This window comes from Gallinula chloropus (genome assembly GCF_964237585.1).
Source record: "Gallinula chloropus genome assembly, chromosome: 16".
Classification (NCBI taxonomy): Eukaryota; Metazoa; Chordata; class Aves; order Gruiformes; family Rallidae; genus Gallinula; species Gallinula chloropus.
This window is the reverse complement of record NC_140101.1, coordinates 914,591-932,766: the sequence shown is the minus strand read 5'-3', so window position 1 is coordinate 932,766 and position 18,176 is coordinate 914,591. Positions and strand designations below refer to the sequence as shown.

The window sequence follows — 18,176 nt, the reverse complement described above, 5'->3', positions numbered from 1 at the left end:
GGCGCCCGCGGCGTCGTGCCCGCCTCCTGAGCGAAGGCCGCTGCCCTCAGCAAATATGGCGGGACGGGCCGCCCCCTTCCCCCGTTGGGTCCGCGGGGCCTCGCCTCTCTGGGGAACGGAACAGCAGCGCCCGGCCTGGCAGCTGAGCTGGGCTGGGCCGGGCCCGGCGCCGCCTGCACCGGCGGAAGAGGCTCCGCTGCCCAGCCCAAAGCCGGCGCGCCGGGGCCGCTGTCGCCATGGCGACAAGTCCCGCAGCCAACCGCGCGCCGCTTCCGCTGACGTCCGGCCCGACACGTGTATCCAAGATGGCGGCGTCGGCGGCGATGGTGAGTATGGCGGCCCGAGCGGCCCGGTCCCCGTGCGGCCCCGCGCCCTGCCCGCCCCCGCCTCGGCCTCGGCCGCGCCCGGGCAGCGCGCGTCGGCGGGGGCGGCCCCGGCGCGGGGCCGCTGCGAGGGGGCTCCGGGTCGGGCCTGGGGGTACGCGGCGCCCGGCCCGCAGCCCCGCCGGCCTCCGCGCCGCCGCCTTCGGCCCGTTCCCCCGGGCAGCGCCGGCCCCCGCCCGGGGCGGGCTCTGTGGTTGCGCCTGAGGCCTCGTAGGCGTCCCGCGTCTCCCCAGGGCTGTTCCCGCGGCGCGGTGTGGCCGGAGGAGGGCAGGGGAGAGCGGGGCGGGGCAGAGCTCGGTGCCCGCGGGCTCGGCGGCAGGTCCGGCCCCGAAACCGGCCCCGTTTCCTCGATCCACGGGGTTGTCGGTGCGGGAGGGGCCGGCGGGAGCAGAGGCTGTGGCGCTGCGGCTGTGCGGGGCAGCAGGCAGCCGCGTCTTCCCGCTGCGGCTCTCTCGGGGCAGCCGTTGGTCTGCGCCGGGCGCTGCTGCCCTGGGCGGGGTGTTCAGGAGCGGCAGCAGGTACCGGCGCGGGGTACAAGCAGCTGCCTGACCTCCCCGCGTCTCTGCTGTTGTCGTCAGTGAGCCCTTCCCGAGCTCTTGGAGAGCTGGAGAGGTTTCCTGGGGGATTGGCTGGGGCAGGTGAGCACGGGCACCACCCCTCGGAGCTGGGGTGGGGTTAATCATCTGCCTGATGCCTCCTAGTAGGGGAAGACGGCTTTTCCTCCTTGCTTGCACAGAAGGATGTTTCCTTGGTGTGCGGTAGGAACAGCTGGGTGAATAAATGGTGTGTGCTGATACAAAGGTCGCTGCTGGCCGGGGTGGGGGATGTGAGGTGAGTCATGTGCTGGAGACTGGCAGAAGCTGGAAGGGAGGTTGGGAGAGTGGAGCTTTTCATTTATCTTGCTTGAAGCCTCTCCACTGCTGGCTTTCTCCCAGGCAGGGAGGAGGGAGTGTCTGAGCTGCCTCTGAGAGCTGGAGATGGTCCTACCGGGAGTTTCCTTGTAGCCTTCTCCTTTATGAATGGCAGAGAAGGCTGCTGACAGCTCTCCTGGTGTCAGAGGAGCTCTCTGAGATCAATGGGAATGCAGCACTTGTCTCCTTCCCAAGGGCTTTCAGTGACCCCTCTGAGTGCAGGGGTGAGCTGGGCAGAGAGGCAATAAAGATGAGCTTGTCCAAACAGCTGTTAAGAGCATCTAATGAGGCAGCCCTTAAAAAAGGGGAGTGGGGAGTGTCAGGCTGGCACCTCAGAGGGGGTGAAGAGCAGGTGCCTTTGGCAGTGTGTCCTGTTAATGAGTAAGTTTTACTTGTGGGATAGAGCTGCTCTTTGCTGATACAGGTGGGTTTTTCCCCCTCACAGAGTGTCAGGCTGAGTCTTTCCTCTCTTTCTGGTGCTGTATTAAAAAGCTTCACTAAGTGGAACAGTGTGTCAGAGCTTCCTGAGTCCAGCTGCACTGAGGGCTCAGCACAGGTTGTGTTCTCCCTGTTTCTCCTGGAAACTGCCTTTGAAAGTGAAAAGCTCTTGATTGTGGCTGTTAGATGTCCCTCTTGTCTCTCCCTGGGGAATAGAAAGGAGGTGATGCCTGTCACCTCGTTCATGTGACACCCACCACTGCTGCTTCCTGCTTCCCTTTCCTCCCCCTGAGCAAACACTGCATCGTGTCCTCAGGTTCATACCTGGGTTATGAAGCTGTAAAGGCTTAAGCCAGCTCTGGTACAGTACCAGCCTCACTAAAGTGCTAACAGGATGCTTGAAACTGCCGTTACTCAAAGGTTACTCAAAGGCTGCTCCAAGCTGTCAGCCTGTAGAAAACACCTGCCAGTAACCTGGGCAGGGATGTGTGGCCCTTGGGGTTGCACTGGGGCGTGTTGGCACAGTGCCTCGGGGAGCAGCTTCTGTTTCTCACTTCCCTGAAATCACTGGTGGAGTCCAGCCCCTGGCAGTGGTGGCTGCAGGCTGTGGGCAGACACACCTGTGTGTGGCAGTGGCAGAAACACACGTGGTGGGGCTGGGATTGAGGGGAGTGATGCCCTTGCTCTGGCTTTGTGAATTCTCAGAAGCTGGCAATGTTCTTTAAGGCTTTCTAAACGAAATAAATCAGGGAAACCTGGTATTCCTTGTGAATACAAGTCCAGTGATGGTTACCCAGAAGTACTTTCTTGGTGAAGAGGGTTTGTGTGCGACTTGTGTTCTCCTTGCTGCCCCCAGGACACCCTTAGACTGGCTGCAGGGGAGGTTTGATGCTTCGTTCCAGACTTAATTACAGGGGCAGATTCTGCAGATCTTCCAAGAAAGATCCCACAGACCCCAGGGCAGCTGCTGCTGCCCTCAGAGGACGGGAGTGCTGAGCTGTGTGGCGGTGGTTGGTGTGGCTGTGCTGGCAGAGAGCTGCCTGTTCCTGGTGGGACAGGCTCTGCCAGGGCTGCTGCCAGGATTTCCCCAGGCTGCCTTCCACCAGCCTGAGAAATCCCAGTGTGGCTGCTGTGTGCAGAGGGAATACTGTGGGATTAGCAATAGTTCTTTCTGGAGAGAAGGAGGCTTGCTGTCCTTCAGCAGCCCTTCTGCATGTGATGGGTCAGTGGGAGCCGTGCTTCTCCCCAGGCTCTGTGATCTGGGGGGCAGGAGGGGTTGATTGTGCTTCTGTGGTTCTCTCGTTCAGGTCCTGTTCCCCTAACAAAGGGTCTCTTGCAGATGTGTCTCTGCACGTAGCACGTATAGGAAAACAGGTGCAGTGAATCCAGATCAGGTTTGCTTGCCTGACACTGGGATTTCCTTGCTCTGGAGGTGTGCTGATCTGTCCTGCTGTTTGTTGCTTCCCTGTTTCATTTCCTGGCACCTCAGATGCAAGGCGGTCACCTGAAAGGTCTCTGTGAGTGTGTTTTGACATGTAAATAAGTGGTTCAGGCCATGGAGGTGGTGTGTCCTGCCTGCTGGAAGGCTGTGCCTCCCCAGGGCCCCCTGACTGAACTGGAGGAGAGCTCTGTCCTGCGAGTCTTGGTCTGGCGTGGGAGATACCTCACCTGGGAGGTGCCTGTGGGCTCTGCTGGTGGCCGGACCAGGCCCATGAGCTGTGCAGGTGTTTTGACAGGTGTCTGTGGTGTCATTGGTAAGGTGCTGCCTTTGTTGGGAGAAGGTGAAGCACATCTGTTGGCAGGGCAGCAGAGATCCTGGTAAGAAAGGTCCCTGGCATCAGCTGCTGGGTTAGGATCCTGTGCCAGGCACTTCCTTCAACTGCCACTTCCAAAGCTCCCCACCTGTTGCACAGCAGCCTTCCCATTTCTTGCTACCAAATGTTTTTCCCCACAAGGCTTTTCCACAGCCCCCCCTTGTCTCTCCTGCTGCCTGAGTCATCATCATCTGTATGCAGAGAGCCAGAGGTGTCACCAACAATCCCATCTCCTGAGTGCCTTCCCCAGCTCTGTGCTCATCTTGTCACCTTCCAAGCTCTTCAGGGCCAGGATGGCACCCATGTGGCTCTAGGTGTTCTTGAGTAACGCTGTGCTGTGTGTGTCTGGCCCTTCAGTGGCAAAGGAAGGGAGAGAATTGCTGCTGGAGAGCCCGATGGAGGACGAGAGTGCTGCTTCCTTCCAGTGCCCCCTCTGCCTGGGAGATCCTTTCCTGCTGGGCTGGAGAGTCACAGAGCATTCCTGTACAAGATCAGAGAAGGCAAAAGCTGGTGAAGCACAGAAAACAAGCCCCACGTTGTTCCAAGGTAGATCAGTATTAAAGTGCAGGTGACTTGTAGAGAGCTTCCCAGATGAGGCTCTTTTTGCCTGCTCTAACTGCATCAGGCTGCTCAGAGTACAGCTGAACATCTCCCTGGCAAGTAAGAAGATCTGGCTGATAACTTAGTATTAAGACTGTTTATGTACCTGCCCAGCATTTGCATGTTAAATGCACTTGGGATTTTAAAAAGACCCCAATATTTATGACTTTTTTCCCCCATCCTGTTCAGTGCCAGCATTTCTGATGCTCTGTTGACCCTCGCTGGTGTCTGGGTCAAACTTGCCTTGCTGGCCTCAGGACAAGACAGGAGGAAGGTGATGAAGAGGAAGGGGGTGTGGGGATGATAAACCCGGATTATTTTTCCCCCTGACCTGGTGAAGGGTCCCTGTTGTAGAGCTGCTGTTTCCAGAGCAGTGCCCCTGGCAGTGCCAGTGCTCTGGGGTCTGTGTCTGCACCCAGAGCTCCTGCCAGCCACTCTGTGGGTCCTGGATCCCAGGTTCCCTCTGCTTTCCCCATGGATTGCTGCCCACCAGGAGTGGCCACGCCAGGACTGGCCCTTTGGGGCAGGCTCCATGGGTGGCTGCTGGGAGCCTGGAGGTCAGCACACTTCCTTCTCTGCTGCCTGTGGTGTTCAGCTTGTACCCACCAGCCAGCCTCGTGTTTAATTCCCTCATGGCCTGCCCAGGCAGTTAATTATTAATTGGTGGGAGGGTAGTGCTGAGCCAGAGCAGGTGCCAGGCTGGTGGTGGCTCTTCTCAGCTCAAGCCCATCTCACTTGGTCTGTTCCCTCTGCCTTTCCCTTCTGTATTTCCCCTTGCTGTGCCTGTAGGGGTGCAGACCTGCTGACTGACTCTGCCTGTGCTGCTGGGGACGTGCAGGGGAAGGCAGCAGCTGGGTTTGTTGTCGCTGCATCATTAGTCTGAGCTGTCCCAGAGCAGACTCTGGGTTTTGTGTGGTTTCCCAATGCTGCCTTACACACAGGGGCTTAGGAGAATGGGCTGAAGGTAGTAATACAATGAGATTATAGCCGTGTTGATATGCTAAGCCAGCCAAGCTGCTGCTGACTGATACTCTCTAAAGCTTGGCTTTCACTGCACAGCCTTCCTGCTCCCCCTGGGCTGGGTGACTGCTGGTGTACAGGGTCTGGCTGGTGCTGCAGCCCCCGTGGAACTGATGGAACCTTCCAGCCTGAGCTGACTCCCTACCCCTGGAAAAAGGGCTGGAAACATTTCTTCTGTGTTACTGAGCCTGGGGGGGAGAGGGAAGAGGAGTGGGATAGGCAGGAGTGGTGATGTGACCATCCCTTTGGGTGCAGTGGGTGGTTGTTCCGTGTCACACCTTGTCCTGCACTAAGTGCTGCACCCCAGGCAGTGGTGTGGGAGCATCAGTCTGCAGGTGGATGAGGGATAGCTGACACGTGGGGCTGACAGAAGCTGGTGTTTGGGCTGAGTCCCTCCTCTCTAACGACCTGTGGAGTCTCCTGAGGCAGTGAGATGGGTGGGAGCAGGTGACAGCCTGTGAGATGAAGCCTGGTCCTGATGAGAGCACGTCTGTCTTGTGGTGAAGTGCAGCCAATGTTTTCCCAACTGCAGAGGAAGAGGCAGACACAGAGTGGAAAGTGACTTCAAGAGCCACAAAACCAAGTTAATAACAACGTCTCTGGATTTACATTGTGTTTGATCCCCTGGCTGTGCAGCCTCTGGAGTGTCTGGGGTGAACATGGCCAGTGCTGTTGCCCATCTCTGATGCTCTCCCTGTGTTTCTGTTGTATTTTAATGTTGTTTTTCCCTTTGGCAGGAAAGGCTAAGATCCCTGCTGGCCTTGCTGTTGTTGCTGCACAGTGCAGACTCTTTCTATGTGCCTGGTGTGGCTCCCATCAACTTCCACCGCAATGACCCTGTAGAAATCAAGGTGAGATGAGCTGAGCTGGACCTCTCAGTCTGCTTTGGGGTGGGGGGTTTTTAAGTTTTCTTGTGTTTTGGGGTTTTCCTCCTTTATATCATAGCAGCTAAGCAGGACTAGGAAGCCAAATTTGGGGATCCTTTTACTAAACTTCTGAGGGAGGAGAGTTTATTCTTTTCACAAGGTTCCTGCTGGGTGTTGGGGAGAAACACCCCTCAGCTGGTCACTGTCATCCTCTTGCCCTGCAGTTCCCAACATGATTCTTCTTCTTGCTTCTTGTATCTTCTACCAAATTCCTCCAGCAGTTGCAGCAAAGTCCTCAAGATGCTTCTCTGTTTGGGAAAAGACCCCTCTGTCTCACTGCAGCTTTGAAGTGAATATAGTCAGAGGTTGTACTGCTTCCTCAGAGTGCTGACAGAGGCTGTGCCTTTAGCTGGTGGGTGAAGGCTGGAATAAAGAAGTGGTTTGAATCAGACCTTTTTGCACAAGCCAAGTGAAATCCATGATAAGCCCAGTCCAAGTGCAGCCAGTTGTCTGTGAGCATTGCAGGTCTAACAAGCCAGCCTTGCTGAAGAGCTGCTCCTGGGCAGTGTCACTGGTAGTGAATGATGGAGCTGCTTCACCCATACAGGAGGAAGCTGGGCTTTGTTTCCAGACATCAGCAGTTTATAGCCCATTTCATTTATTTTTCTAAAGCTGTGGCCTCTGTCTCAGCAAAATCCAGCACCCCTTGGGGATGGTGAGGTTGGCTGCTCCCATGTGAAGCACAGCACAGTTTGCTCTCTGGCCACAGGCTGCCAGGGCTATTTTAAGCAAATGAGGCTTGCCTGTGGCTACAGTAGCCTTCCCAGAAGAAAGGGGTATGGGAATGGCTGTTCTCAAAGGGGGTTCATGAGCCAGATGCTTCCTCAAGTGATAAGGCAAGTCAGTGTGACTGCCAGCACCCTTCCAATAAAGCAGCTTGGCTGCAGTACAAACCACCCCTGGGTTTTGGTGGCCTTGGCTATCATGGTTTGTCTCTGCACTTCCCTCAGGATTTGAGGGAACACTCTAGAAACGTTTGGGTTTTGTCACCATCCATTATCTTCCCAGTCTGGTGGCTCTCTGGCTTTCCTTGCAGAGATAAAAACTGCTGAGCTCTCTGTATTGTTGGAGACCAGTGTGACATGCAAGGTTTTTTTGGGGGAAATAACTGCAGCCTTGGATGAAATGGGACTCTGGAATCTCTCCTGAGCTCTTTGTTTTGTCTTAGGACTCCACTGAGTCACAAGCATTGTGAAACCAATGCACCATGCTCCTTCCTTCTCTTTCCCTGTGAATGACTTGCTAGTAAATCACAGGCTCTACCTCCTGTGCAAGGGAATCCCAGCTTCCAGACAGGAGCCTTACAGGAGGTGTCTTGAAGTCAGCTTTAGCTTCTGGCTGAGGTTGAGAGAGGATAGGCAACTCTCTGAGTTCTGTCCTGGGGATAATCCTTCCGTTCTTCCTCCAGGCTGTGAAGCTCACCAGCTCAAGAACTCAGCTGCCATATGAGTACTACTCCCTGCCCTTCTGCCAGCCCAACAAGATCACGTACAAGGCTGAGAATCTGGGTACGTGTCTGCTGAACAGCCTGTTCCCCAGCACAGCAGTAAGTGGGCTGCCATTTAGGAGCTGCCTGAGGGTCTGTTTACAGGAGTAAAAGCAATTGCAAATGTCATCTCTAATAAAGTGTTTGTGGAGAGCCTGCTTCCTCTCATTCCTTGCGTGCTGGCTGTTTGCAAACGAGGGTGTCTGTACTGGAAAGAGAAGATGCCCCTCCTGCTTCATGAGCAGTGCTGGATGCTTCCAACCCAACAGCTGAACTGCCCTTCAGCCTTATCCTGGCATCCCTGGTGACAAGGGCTGACCCTGCAGCTGTACAGCCCTGCCAGCCCAGGGGCAGGATGAGCAGGGAGGAGCCTGGCAGCCTCCAACCCTGCTCTTCTTGTCCTCTATTCCAGGAGAGGTTCTTCGGGGCGACCGGATCGTGAATACCCCTTTCCAGGTGTCCATGAACGTGGAGAAGAAATGTGAGGTCCTGTGCAACGTTCCCAACAAGCCAGTCACTCTGAAGGTGGAGCAGAGCAAGCTGATCGCCGAGCGGATCAGGGAAGATTACTATGTCCATCTGTGAGTCCCCCTGAGCCTGGGTTTGTGTCAGTGGGCACTCTGTGCTGGGGACAAGTTTGATGTGAAATCTGTGTTCCCAGCATTGCTGATAACCTCCCTGTGGCAACACGGCTGGAGTTCTATTCCAATCGTGAGGAAGAGGAGAAGAAGAAGGAGAAGGATGTGCAGTTTGAGCACGGATACAGGCTTGGGTTTATGGATGGCAACAAGGTAGGGAGTCTGGATGCTGCCTGAGGGGTGCCTGGGGGAGCTCTGGGTGTCTGTCAGAGGGTGGTGGGAGTCTACCAGAGACTATCAAAATTGGGAGTGAAGCCAGAAGGTTTTGTAATGAGTGGAAATGGGGGACAGAGGCGGCTTCTTGGAAAAAGGGGGTGGGTGCTGCACTGCTGGCACGACAGCCAGGAGTCCCAGCCTTGCCTTGCTGTGTAACACTGGACACGTGGTGGCTTCCCCTCAAAGGCTGGCTGATCTCTGATAGTCTGGGAGCATTTTGTAGTAAAACCCCAAAGAGAACTCAAGTGTTCATGGGAGGAAAAGCTGCTTGAGCTTGTACCCTGGCACGTGCATTCCTGCAGACCCTTTCCATGGCTGTGTGACCCAAGATGAGCCCTTTGGCTTGGGGCTGTGTGACAAGCAGCTGCAGCTGCTGGTTGTACAGGCAGCCCTGATGGCTGGAGCCAAAGTTCTCATGGGTGACTGACCCTGTGTGCCAGCTTGGGGACATTGTACTTTGTTCATGTAATAGGTGATGTAAGAGCCTTTTGAAAACACAAGCTTGTGAGTCTGGGTGATGTGTGTCTGACCAGCAGAGAGAGCAGGCAGGAACCTCAGGCTTGTAGCTGCTGAGCTTCTTCCCAACCTAAATTTGATGACACTACTGCTACTGAACGTGTGCTTGAGATGTGAGGTATAAATACTGTTTTCCAGGCCAGAAACACTGTCCCTGATGCCTGGAGTGGTTGAGGTGTTGCTCTTTCAGCATCTCTGTTCTCTTGTTCTTGGAAAGCATTAGTCTGATCTTGACAATGCATCTGGGAACAGCTGGGGTCTTCAGTTTTCTGTACTGAAGCTGCTCTCTGCAGTTGTTGCTTCTAAACTTTGCCTGTCCCTTCCCTGGGGTGCTAACATGACATTTCATGTCCCTGTGTTTCAGTTCTACCTGCACAACCACCTCTCCTTCATCCTCTACTACCACAGAGAGGATGTGGAAGAGAACCAAGAGCCCACCTACAGGGTTGTTCGGTTTGAAGTGATTCCCCAGAGTATTAAACTAGAAGGTGAGACACAGGGAGGGGAGCAAAGGAGGGGAACCTCTTGTAGTGCCAAGAGTTGAACACCACTGGTGCATCCACTGGCACCCTGATCCTTCTGTTACACTCTTGGGGCACTGAAATGGGGGAGTCTGGATTACAGGAACACTAAACCCCTTTGTTATTAAGTAAGCATCAAAAATAGAGAGATACCCTTGAAATGCAGCCCATGGAAGAGTAAGTCCTATGAAAAGATTGGAGTTTGGGGTTTAGGGGTTGGGATTTTTGTGCTGTGTCATCTAGCATGAAGTAGGCACCCAGCTCTTACCTTGGCCCAGATCCCCCACTAGGACACTGTGCAGCCCAGGACCCACAGAGTGTTTGGATCTGTTCTAGGAGGACTGAATGTTCAAAACAGTGGCTGGGGAAAAGCATTTCTTCTCAAAGAGCCCAGCATGAAACAGGTGTCTTGAAGGGAGGCTGCTCATTGTGGGTGTCACCACGTACAACTCCAGCAGCACCAGGCTCTGCCAGAGACAGCTTGTTTCTCAGTGTGTCATGTGGAGTAGAGGATTTGGTCATGACATCCTTGGCTTCAGAGCCTCTGGCTTTTATCCTCCCAGTTAAGGAAAGCCCTGTGTGTAGCTTTCCTTCAGGTTTTTTAGTGGTGTCCATCTCTGGTCAGAGGGATAGGTTTGCAAGGCATGAAGCAGGTGAGGAAGGACCCAGTGCTTCCTCTGTGGTGTTTGGAGTAGCTGCAGCCCAGTGCCTTCAGCATGGGGGGAGAGGTGGTGCCTGAGGGAGGCTCTGACCTAGTGCATGCTGTGTTTTCCCTTACAGACTTGAAGGCTGATGAGAAGAGTATGTGCACCCTGCCTGAAGCTACAGGCTCTGCCCCTCAGGAAATAGATCCTTCCAAAGAGAACCAGTTGCTCTTCACCTACTCAGTCCATTGGGAGGTGAGGGAGTAATGGGAAGCTGGCTGGCAGCTAACTGCCCCCCTGGCTGGCTGGTAGTCAGGGCTCCCAGTGCCTGCCACAGAGGGGTTGTGGAGGACACTGGGAATGTGCTGGTGTGAGAAGAACTTCCCTGCTCTTTCAGGAGAGTGACATCAAATGGGCTTCTCGCTGGGACACGTACCTGACCATGAGTGATGTGCAGATTCACTGGTTCTCTATCATTAACTCCGTTGTGGTCGTCTTTTTCCTCTCAGGTGAGTGAGCTGTGGGCTGCAGAAGCTGTTACCATGGGTCTGCAGGGAGCTTTGAGCCTTGGCTCTAGGTGGCTGGAGGAGGATGTGGCCGTGTCAGAAGGGGCAGGAAACGAACACCAGCACATAAACCCTCCCAGTTTGGGCAGTGACCCCTGGGGTCAGACAGTCACCCTCTAACTGCCAGAGTTGAGGCAGGAAAATGTGGTTTATGCACATCTCAAACGTGCAGGGAGATGTATAATATAAGAGGGGAAAGATGTATAATGTAAGAGGGGAAAAAACCCAAGCACCCTACAGGAAAGCCACAGTGCCCTTTCCCACTGGAATCCTGCCTTCCCTACTCCCTGGGGGGGTTGTTTCTGTCTTCCCTGAAGGCTGGGTGAGGTGGCTACTGACTCAGGGCCTCTCCTAGCCAGAAGGGTGTGTGGATGGCAGCCCTGCAGCTGCACAGCCTGGGAGCAGCACAGGCATGTAGAAACCTCTGAGCTGAGCTGGTCTGTGCTTGTTTCCAGGTATCCTCAGCATGATTATCATCCGGACCCTCCGCAAGGACATTGCCAACTACAACAAGGAAGATGACATTGTATGTGTGTGTTCCCAGAGCTGGGATGGGGCTGGGGGGAAGCACAGATGAGGAGGAACCTAATCTGAACCCTTTGTGTTGCCTCTTTTCTTGCCTCAGTTTCCCCTCAGGCCCTGAAGGTGGGAGGGGCTGTCACACCTGTGTCTCTGCACAGTGGCAGATGGCTGGTTTGGGTGTCCTCAGACCTGCATGATGACTGCAGAGAGCTCCACCATGTGTGCCCTGGCACTGGCACTTCAGGGCTGAGCTGGTTTAGGCTCAGGAGGGAAGAAGTTTAACTGGAGTGATACAACTGTAGAAAAACTCCAGGCAGGGAAACCAGTGTCTTGCAGTAGCTCTGGCAGACTCTTCATCTCCACTGTTAGACCATATCTAAATGCCTTCTTTTCCTCTTGTTGCTACAGGAAGATACAATGGAGGAGTCTGGTTGGAAACTGGTGCATGGAGATGTCTTCAGGCCTCCACAGTATCCTATGATCCTCAGCTCTCTCCTGGGTTCTGGAATCCAGCTCTTCTGTATGATCCTGATTGTCATCTGTAAGTGGCACATGCTGCATGGGGTGGCTGCAGTGAGGAGGGGTGTTCAAGGGCACTTGCAGCTCCCATCCTATGCTCACCTTAGCCAGGGGTCACGTTAAGGCCGGTTCCTGTTGGGGGGCTGACCAAGGTCGTCCCCCTGTGCTCAGTGTGGCTGAGTTTCTAGGTGACATTTCCCAGCTCAGGGCATCTTCTGGTGTTCCTGTTTCCAGTTATCAGGATGCCAGCCTGGGAGATAAGAGGCTGAGAGACTTTTGCTGTGTGTGCCTGGCCTTCTGAGCCACACCTGCTCAAATCTCTGGGGAAACTGAGGCTAAAGGATGGTCTGTGGGGTGAGGTCAAAGCTGTGGCCCCTCTTTGGCCAGTTCTGGGGGCTGTGGATGCACAAGGCTTTGAAGGAAGCAAGGTCTGTGCAGAAGGCAGAGGTGCCAGGCAGCTGTGGTCTGTGTGTGGGACAGGACCCTGTTCTCCAGGTGCTGGTGGATGTCAGAGCTGCTCTTCCCTCTCCTTTCTCCCCTCTGCAGTTGTGGCCATGCTGGGGATGCTGTCACCTTCCAGCCGAGGCGCGCTGATGACTACAGCCTGCTTTCTCTTCATGTTCATGGGGTAGGTGTCTCCTCTGCTTCCCACAGCAATGCTGTCCTGCCTACCCCTTCCCTCCCCTCCCTCTCCCCAGCAAGAAAAGGTCATTTTCTTCCTCTTGGCTTGTTTCTCTCCAGGGTTTTTGGTGGATTCTTTGCTGGCCGCTTGTACCGGACTCTGAAAGGACATCGATGGAAGAAGGGAGCCTTTTGTGTGAGTCCTCTGGGGTCTGTGCTGGTTATCCAGCAGGATATGTGGATGGGTTCTGGGCTCCCTGGGATAAAACAGACAGATCTTCTGGAGAGAGTCCAGAGAAGGCTATGGAGATGCTGAAGGGGCTGGAGCATCTCCCCTGTGAGGAAAGGCTGAGGGAGCTGGGGCTGTTCAGCCTGGAGAGAAGAAGACTCAGGGGGGACCTTATTAATGTTTATCAATATCTGAAGGATGGGCTGCAGGGGGAAATGGGCAGCCCCTTGTCAGTGTCTGTGGGGACAGGACAAGGGGCAATGGCTGCAAGTTAGAGCAGAGGAAGAACTTTTCCCCAGGGAGGGTGAGGGAGCCCTGGGACAGGCTGCCCAGGGGGTGTGGAGTCTCCATCTCTGGAGAGATTCCAGCCCCGTCTGGACGCCGCCCTGTGCAATATGAGCTGGGGAGCTGCTTTGGCAGGGGGTTGGACCCCATGGGCTCTGGGGGTCCCTTCCAACCCCTGGGATTCTGTGATAAGCCCCACATGTATCTGTGGGTAGCTGGGCACAGCCTGGCTGTACCACAGAGATTTGGTGTGGATTGAGAGCTCGTAGCTGTAGGTGAAAGGGTGAACACCAGAGCACGTGCTGAAGTGAAGCAGGAGGATGATCTGAGCTCCCTCCCACAGCCCATCCACAGCCACAGGGATGCACCCCCCACTTGTGCCTTGTCCCAGGGAGGAACAGCATGTGTTCTCATAACCTGTGGTTGCTCTTGCAGACAGCAACCCTGTATCCAGGAGTCGTCTTTGGGATCTGCTTTGTCCTGAACTGTTTCATCTGGGGGAAACACTCCTCTGGAGCGGTAGGTGCCACCTTCATCCTGGAGTCTGCTGGGTGGGAGGAGGGTAACGGGGCTGTCAGAGACTTGCTTAGTTTCACTGTGTCATTGTAAGTGTGGGTGCCAGTGCTGGGATCAACAGGACAATTGTAGAATCAATTAGGTTGGGGAAAAAACCTTTAAGAGGGTCTGGAACAGCTTCCCCTATGAAGAGAGGCTGAGGGAGCTGGGCTGGGTCAGCCTGGAGAAGAGAAGGCTGTGGGGGGACCTCACTGCAGCCTTCCAGTCCCTGAGGGGAGCAGAGGAACAGGAGGGGAATCAGCTTGTTAAAGGGCAGAGACTGGCAGGACAAGGGGCTGGAGTGAAGCTGAAGGAGGGAAGGGGGAGATGAGATATTAGGGGGAAGTTCTTTGCAGAGAGAGTGGTGAGGGGCTGGAACAGGCTGCCCAGAGAGGGGGTGGGTGCCCCATCCCTGGGGGTGTTCAAGGCCAGGTTGGCTGGGGCCCTGGGCAACCTTGTGTAGCTCCAGGCCTGGAGGTTGGTGTCCCTGCCTGTGGCAGGGGGTTGGAGCTCTGTGACCCTTGGGGTCCCTCCCAGCCCAGCCCAGGCTGGGATTCTGGATTGGAGTTGGTCGTCAAGAGTTGGTCTGGTTGGAGACTTCAGCCTCACTTGTGTGACTCTTGGTGTGATTCCAGGTGCCTTTCCCTACCATGGTGGCCTTGCTCTGCATGTGGTTTGGGATCTCCCTGCCCTTGGTCTACCTGGGTTACTACTTCGGGTTCCGCAAGCAGCCCTACGACAACCCGGTGCGCACCAACCAGATCCCCAGGCAGATCCCCGAGCAGAGGTGGTACATGAATAAGTTTGTTGGGTGAGTGATGGGAAGCACGGTGAGTTAAGCCCCCTCCCCTCCATCTCCTGGGGCTGCTGACCTCTGCACGCAGGTGGCAGATGTGTTTCCTTGAGTCGTGTGGTGGCAGAGAGACTCTGGGCAGTCTCGACGGGGGGTGAGCGGTGGGACGTGCTCAGGAGTGGGAGCAGCTGTGCCTCTTACTGTCTGAAATGTATTCCAGTGATGTGGAGCTGCAGAGCTTTTGCTCTGTGTGGTTAGAGGGGACTTCTCGTGCCCAGGCAGTCATATTCTGCTGCTGACAGCTCTCCTGTCTCTGTAGGATCCTCATGGCTGGCATTCTGCCTTTCGGAGCGATGTTCATCGAACTCTTCTTCATTTTCAGTGTAAGCACCCAACCTGCTGCTCTCCTGAACAGGGCTCCTCTTGTGCCAAAGCTTTTGGAAGGGAGGGGGGGCTTCTGCTGGAGCAGTCTCCTGTTCCTGCACCTCCTGAGGGAGCTAGCTGGTGCCCTCTGGGCTGTTTGGCAGTGTTTCCATAGAGAGAGCAAGCTGTGGGTCTTGTCAGCCTGTTCTCTTGCCAAAGACACCTGGAGATGTCTGTAGGATGCTCCTTGAAGGATGGTGGTAAAGATGGAAGCTTCCTGTAACGTTAAGAGCAGGACTTTTCCTTGACACAGGACACTGACTGAGCCATCCCTGGACAGGGTGGAATTTGGAGGGGACTGAACAAGCAGCCTCATAACTGTCTGGGCAGCTTTTTGCCACCTGGTTCTGCTGAAGTAACGTTATGAAATGTATTAGATCTGCAGTTTCACCTACATGAGGCTGAGGGGCTCCTCATTTTCCCTTGGGGTAGCTGCTGGGAGTTGATTTCAGGTTCACTGATTGATGACAGGAGCGTGGTAACAAATCTCTGCTGTATCTTTGTTTCAGGCAATCTGGGAGAACCAGTTCTATTACCTTTTTGGCTTCCTCTTCCTGGTGTTTATAATCCTGGTGGTATCCTGCTCCCAGATCAGCATTGTCATGGTGTACTTCCAGCTTTGTGCTGAGGTAAGAACTCTGCATGTTGTAGCTCCTGGAAGAGCACAGGTCAGGGTGCTGCTGCTGCTCAGCAGGAATCCAGCGTGGCCCAGCCTCAGGGTGTGATTGCTCTTCACCCCTCTTGACTCCAGGGAGATGTGAAGCTATTTCATTATCTGCTAGGCTGGGAACTGTGGTTTCATACCTGAAATTCTGCTGGGAGCAGGGTAGTTTTTGCTGATGTCTCTTCCCAAAGAAACCATTGAATTCCTGCAGGTAGAGAATGAAACGTGGGGCCAGAGCCTGAGCCCTGTTCCTTGCAGCAGGTGCTGTGGTCCTGCCCTGGCTTTGTCCACTGTCAGCTTCTCACCCTCTTTATTTGGAAACTCTTCTGTGACAAAACAGCTCCCCAGCCCCAAACTGGTTTTCCTTTGAAGGAAAACAGGTGGAGCTCTTCCTGTGCCAGAAACTTCACCGCTCTCCTGGGACTGGGACATGGGGAAAGGAAGCCTGGGGGATAATGCTGAGGCTTTTCCCCTGTCAGGATTACCGCTGGTGGTGGAGGACCTTCCTGGTGTCTGGAGGATCTGCCTTCTACGTGCTGATCTATGCCATCTTCTACTTTGTGAACAAGGTATTGCTACTCCTCTTGTGTGGAAGTGCCACCTTTTCTGGAGGAGATGGTTGGGTTTGGGAAGGGAAACGAAACAGTGGGGCCACCTACTCTGTCCCCCACCAGCTGATGGTGTTACCAGCCCTTCTGGAGGGGAGAGGTGCCTGTGTTTCCAGTGTTTCCACCTTGAGGGGGATCTCTCTTGAGCTGGAGAAACACTGAGTGGAGGGTTTCCTCCCTTTGTCAGGTGCCTTGTCAAGGGCACTGCCTGGCTTGGGGAGCTAACCCTGTGTGTTTTGCTCTTCTGTTCCAGCTGGATATTGTGGAGTTCATTCCCTCCTTACTGTACTTTGGCTACACAGCCCTCATGGTCCTGTCCTTCTGGCTCCTCACTGGCACCATTGGCTTCTATGCAGCCTACATGTTTGTCCGGAAGATTTATGCTGCAGTGAAAATAGACTGAAGATGCAGAGACCCAGCAGAAAGCAGCCACCTGCCTGCGTGTCCCCCTGGCAGTGACAGGGACAGCATCTCCCAGCTCCGTTAAGGAAACAAAACCCACTGGGAGAGTGACAAGAAATAAATAACTCCTCGTTTTGGAATGTAACTTTGGCACAGTGTACATGGATTCTGGCTACTTCCTGGGGGGGAAAAGGGGTCTGTAGATACCTTGCATTTTAACTTTATTATCCTGTTCCATATTTGAGGGAGTTTTTTAGCAGAGAAAGGTCCCTCTGTGTAAGTAAATCCTCTTTTTGCTAATTCATCTTTTTTTTTTTTTAATGTTGATGAGGAATGGATTTGAGACAGCAGTGGAGACACTGGTGGAAACCTTTTCTTCCAGCCCCTAGGGTGCTCTAGGATTCAGGGAGATTCTTCAGACAAGGATCAGCTGGGTTTCTTGCCTGCCATCGTGTCTGCACAGAAGAGGGAGCTTCAGAAGAGGGAGCTTGACTGTGGCAACACACAAGGAGCCTCCAGGCTGACCCAGCCTGAGCCTGCCCAGCTCTGACCGCAGGAGTCCTGGCTTCAGCTTGTTTACAGCCTGGTGGAGGTGCCATTCGGAGCCTGGGAAGTGCAATTTCACCCTGACAGAGCTTGAGAACTGCAGCCCTCAGCATGGCTTCTGCCTCCCTCCAGCCCTGGACAGCGCGTGTGCCGCTCGGGACTGAGGGAGGGTGGGATTTCCTCCTCTTCGGAAGGTGCAGCGGGATGTCGTGATCTGGTGGAAGCTGGTGCTAGAACACAGGACTGGAAGGATGTCTGAGGTGATGTGGGGTCTGTTCTGTCCACAGCTGCCCCCAGCTGTGTGAGGAAGGGGGGCAGGTGTCCTTCCCGGGACCCCGCAGAGCCCTGCGGGGCGCAGGCTGCTGCTGCAGTGCCAAGTGACCCGGGGCAGTGTTGGGCCTGAGCTGCTGGGAGGCACGTGCAGGCAGGGCTGGGGACACAGGGACAGGCTCCAAGGAGCTCTCCTGCTGCCAGGAGCGGGCTGGCTCCCTACCTGCCCCGTGCTCCAGCTGCTCTTGCTGCTCTCTTCTCCTCCTCTTAGATTCTCTACCTCCAGGGAACAGACGTGTGCACCCCTAAGCTGTACTTTGTTCTTCTCCACAAACAGCCCAGGCATCAGCACAGCTGATGGGAGCTCTTCCTTGTCTGTGGCTGGATGCCCCAGTCAGCCCATGGGAAACTCTCCTTAAGAGAGGTTAAAGCTGTTGATTTGACTCGGGTCACTTCAATGATGTTTACCAGTAAAAAGGTTCCACGTTACGGGGAAGGCTCCCTCCATCCCCAGACTAGCTGGGCCCAGTCAGGGCTGTGGGGCAGAGGTGGGTTTGGGGTGGGTTTTCAGTGAGATCTGTGAAATTTTGGCCTCTTGCTGTAAGAGCAGTAAGGTCTCCAAACACCCTGCTGCCACGGGTGATGCAGTCCCAATCCAGAACAGCCCAGAGCACTGATGTGTGCACCCTTGAGGGGTTTGGGGCTTTTTTTTTAACCCCATTTGCCATCAGAGTTTCCCCCAGGCCATACAAGGACCTGTCCCTACCAACAGCCTTGTCCCCTGCGGGGATCCAGCTTCCCGGGCAGCTTGACTGACAGCTGCCTCAGCTGCCCATCATGCCAAAGTCTAATCAGCCAGGAATCAAGGATGGAAAAGGGAGCAGGGGCTGTGTGAGCCAGCTGTGCTGTGGAGCCCTGTGTCGGTTCTGATTTGGGATCCCTCTCTGAGATTCTGGTCGTTCTGGTTTTGTTTCGGTTTCCCCCCTGCCCCGTGGAGAGGCTCAGCCAGCATTGATTTCTCTCCCTTCCCAAAATGTTTCCTCTGTATTCTTTGTAATTT

The 18,176-nt window shown here is 54.8% G+C and overlaps 1 protein-coding gene across 1 annotated transcript; it reads left to right on the top strand.

The window, feature by feature from the left end:
* Positions 1 to 236: 236 nt before the first annotated feature.
* Positions 237 to 16,426, top strand: TM9SF4 (transmembrane 9 superfamily member 4; the record flags this gene model as incomplete). Its single annotated transcript, XM_084271421.1, has 18 exons — positions 237 to 326; positions 5,904 to 6,017; positions 7,501 to 7,600; positions 7,991 to 8,159; positions 8,240 to 8,369; positions 9,313 to 9,436; positions 10,250 to 10,368; positions 10,511 to 10,622; positions 11,135 to 11,205; positions 11,610 to 11,742; positions 12,267 to 12,348; positions 12,462 to 12,537; positions 13,291 to 13,374; positions 14,046 to 14,221; positions 14,523 to 14,586; positions 15,136 to 15,255; positions 15,770 to 15,859; positions 16,152 to 16,426. The coding sequence occupies 18 exons, from the start codon at positions 237 to 239 to the stop codon at positions 16,299 to 16,301; spliced, it is 2,004 nt and encodes a 667-aa protein (XP_084127547.1). The 3' UTR covers positions 16,302 to 16,426.
* Between the last annotated feature and the right edge of the window lie 1,750 nt (positions 16,427 to 18,176).